Here is a 4102-nt window from a genome sequence, read left to right as displayed (position 1 = left end):
ATAAAAACGTTTTCATAATTGTAACATACATATTTACATACATAATTATTCAGGTGCATGTGTTATAACTTGCGAAAACTTGAGGCTACAGCAGCACTTCTTCGTCATCGTCATCTTGTCTGATGCACTCAACCAAGCGTTCTAAGTTACCACAACCTCGGCCCTCCCCACCCCCCAACCATTCGAATCTCCGTAGGCGGGAACTATTTTACTGATATTCTTAAAATTCAAAAAGTGAAAAAGCATAATAGGACCCCTTTAAGAGACTTACTTAGACACCGTATTTCCTGCTTTTGCTCTATTTCGCCAACAAAAAGCAGCACTGTTTTGAGTCTCCGAGCAACATGACGGTGTTTCCTTCCTGAATGAATCAAGCGTTTAAATGATTCGGTTCAAACGCAATGACTCACTTATTAATAGTGACTTGCTGCCACTAAAGTATTCCATGTCCCTCTGAGCTGCATTAAACAGTGTGTAAATAAATCTAAATGCCACTTAAGATGCAGCTTCTGTGTTTCCTCTGCATTGCAAAGATAAATTTTGTTGATACTGATTTAATTTGCTTGGTAATAGCCCAAATGCAAGAATTTGAAAAGTTGTTACACACTTTTAGAGAAAAACGGCTTAAAGGTAAAAATGCCCATAAAACTTGTTGGAAAAGATTAATTTCCATCACTGCTGTGAACTGACCACACAGAATATATATATATATATATATATAAAAATTCAGGAGTCAGCTGTCCACGGTAGTCCTTAAGATATAAGCACAGTAACACACTCAGTAAAATTTAGTCTAATTATCGTTATCGATAAAATCCCAGAAAACATAAGAGATATTTTTTGTCAATATTGCAAACCCCTCATTTGTTATTTAATTTATATAATAATTTATTGAAAATAATTGTTTAAATTAATATAATGATTAATACTTTTGACTCCATTTTCTTAAAAATGGTTTAAAGGCTGAAATGTAAAGTTTATCATTTTATAAAACTTGTATATGAACTGTAAATTATGCTTTTTACAGTCATTTTACAGTTTAATATGGTACTATAGACATTGCTCTACCCCGCTCATATGGTATTAATTTTATTTGTGCAGGTCTTAAAAAAGGTCTTAAAAAGTCTTAAATTTGCGCTTAAAAAATCTTGCAGAAACCCTGTAAATAAATATTCCAAACCAGGTTTGCTTCCAATACTTATTCAGTCAGTTCAAAAACTAAAATCTGCTAACAACATACTGCAATATGGAAAATGTATAGCATCTGCAAGACCTAAAACCATCATCCAGATTTGGTCTCTAATCTTTTTATACATATAGACCTGATTCCTCATTTCATTCCTACATACTATCATAAACCCTGAAACAGAAACATGTTTGTATTTTATGAAAGTTGATAACAGTGTCACCACATGCATTGACTGCGGATACTGTTTTCTATATATATTCATTTTTCGTTGGATATTCTTTTTTTTTTTGTCCCTCTGTTTCTTTTTCTGAATTTCATATTTAGTGGTTTTCAATTGTATCTGAAAACCTTAATGAAAAAAAAAAGTTAATGCTTCTGTTCAGACCGACACGACCATTCACATGCATCCATACATGCCACCTACTATCAAAGAGTGAAACTGTATTTTCAGCCTGTCTGCCATTTTTCCCCCGCATTGGAAAAGACAAATCAAATGAGAAAGTCAGACTGAATTCTCATGTTGATGTGAACAGGCCATTAGAACGAAGAATGGAAGAAAAAGGAGGATAATCTCACCGTCTACTGTCTGTGACACCAGCACCACATCAGTCACCTGTAGAGAGAGCTCATCCGGCTGCCTGGCCGTGTATGTCCTTGTCACCTCAACCTGCATTGCATCTAATGAAGAAATACAAACAAACATTTAAAATTAAAACAAAATAAATATAATAATAATACACTAAACACTATGACAATCTGGTATATAAATATGCCTCCCTAAATGTAAGTCAAGAATTTTTTTTTTTATTTATTATTTTATTATCCAATAGGCAATAACTATCATAAACTTATAGCAATACTACACCTCAACATGCAGCATGACTTGAGGTAACATTCACATTTTATGTGTGTTTAGGGTTTTGTACGTTTTGTAATGGTTATTTTGATTGGTGATTTGACAGACAGTAGCGGAGTAGTGTTGCTGTAATACATTGCAAAGCCAGAAGGTGGTGCTGCTTCGCTGAGGCTGGCTGTACTCACTCATTCTGTCGTTGTTACTGTTGTTCTGTCCCAGAGCGCTGATCCAGCGGGCTCTCTCATTACTATCACAAAAGAAAACATACATCATTAACTTATAACCACTGAAGCAGTGTTTTGACTCACAGTTGTATGTGATTTCTGTTAAAACTGTCGAAACCAAATAACAAAGAAGCTATTCCTTTATTGTTCTGGACATTCACAGACACACACCTCCAGACTCTGGTATAACAGCAGGTAAAGTTACTAGGAGAAACTTGACCTTGGTGCTGAAGCATTCATTACATTCAGTACAAGAAGTGTCTGTTCAATCTTGTAAGCTCCTTTGTGTTTGTTCAATTTTGACTGAGAACATGCCACTGCTTTTTACAGAAAGAAAGAAAGGAGAGACGCAGTGAGAAAAGAAAGAGACGGGATTGCATCAAATCCTTGCACGATTTGACATACTGAGTCAAATTCAGCACAAATATCCCACAGTAGAGTATTGAGAAAGTAATGGCTGGTCATCTGTCAGAAACTACTTCTCTTTTGTTAAAATATATATTCTATTAAGTTGTGAGAGAAAAATACTGAAAATCAGGGCATTTTCAGAGCTGACCTGAAGTGAGTCAGCCAGCCTGTGGGATTCTCAGCCCAACTGTAGAGCAGACAGACACCAGACCAGTCTCACGATCTGAGCAGACAGCCTGAGCTGACCAGCTGCATGAGTCACGCTTGGCTCATTCTGGTCCCATTTAAAGCAGAAGGGGTCACAAAGGCCCCTTTTGCCTGTTTTATTACCGGGAACATTAATGAGCCTTAGTGCATTGTGATTCATTCATTGACTAATAATTAGTGTTTAATAGAGTCATTGACAAAGAGGGGAGGAAAGAAGATGGAAAATCTTTAAGGCTAAACTCCCGTTGTACATGTAATATGACTGATTACAAATAGTTACGTGTCTAAAATGGCTTACAAGTTTCTTGAGCAACAAATCATACTAGCATAATTTCTGAAGGACCACGTGATACGAGACTGCAGAAATGTCTGCTGAAAATTCAGCTGAGCCATCACATGAATAAATTACATTTTAAAATAGAAAACAATTATTTTAAATAGTTTTTATTGTTTCTTGTACTGTGGTCTTGGCGAGCATAAGAGACTTCTTAAAAAAAGACCACACATTTTTGTTGTTTTTATAAAACAACACACAAATCATCAATATGTGCCTGAACTGTTGCAATGAGGAAATGACACAATGACACATGACAACCACATACAGATTGTGCATATCCAGATATTTAATATATGTGAAGCAAACTATGAGAACAAGTATGTTCAGTTTAACGCAAACTATGAGAACAAGTATGTTCAGTTTAACCAATCTCCCTTAGCCGCATTCTGCAGGGTGTGTAGTTAGCCTGGGAAGGGCAGCTGTCTATTCACATCCCTGGAATCTGAGCACACATGATCACAACAGGTAGCAAACGCCTTCCTGCTGCTCTGCATTACACCAGCTGAATTACTTATCTGACACCCAGAAGCCAGTGAAAGAACAGAATAACAAAAAAAAAAAAACCCAGCTTCCACTTCCACCCTACATAATGCTTTTAATATTAATTGAACAGTGTGGTTAAAAAAAGCTCTTCCTTAACCAATAACTTCAAATGTTCGTAATTGGTAAAAAAAAAAAAAAAAACAGACACTCGCCATTCCTTTAAATATGATGAAAACAACTAGTCTTTTTAGTGGTAAAAAATAACTAATTGTACTAAGGCCCATTCACATTACTTATGATAACTATACAGTGCCTTGCGAAAGTATTCATTTTTTTCACATTTTGTTATGTTGCTGCCTTATGATAAACTGCTTTAAATTACTTCCACCCCCCCCCCC

At 35.8% G+C, this 4102-nt stretch overlaps 1 protein-coding gene across 1 annotated transcript in view; it reads right to left on the bottom strand.

The window, feature by feature from the left end:
- Positions 1-4102, bottom strand: part of LOC107670264 (rho guanine nucleotide exchange factor 26) — an 82118-nt gene that overhangs the window by 3317 nt on the left and 74699 nt on the right. Inside the window, exons 13-14 of the mRNA XM_016462807.1 lie at positions 2231-2292; positions 1766-1867 (exon numbers count right to left, since the gene is read on the bottom strand). Coding sequence (XP_016318293.1) covers positions 1766-1867; positions 2231-2292 — 164 coding nt within the window. The remainder of the gene's footprint in view (positions 1-1765; positions 1868-2230; positions 2293-4102) is intronic.

Source organism: Sinocyclocheilus anshuiensis, unplaced genomic scaffold, assembly GCF_001515605.1.
Source record: "Sinocyclocheilus anshuiensis isolate Anshui unplaced genomic scaffold, SAMN03320099.WGS_v1.1 scaffold1017, whole genome shotgun sequence".
NCBI classification, from domain to species: domain Eukaryota; kingdom Metazoa; phylum Chordata; class Actinopteri; order Cypriniformes; family Cyprinidae; genus Sinocyclocheilus; species Sinocyclocheilus anshuiensis.
This window is presented reverse-complemented; position numbering and strand designations above follow the sequence as displayed.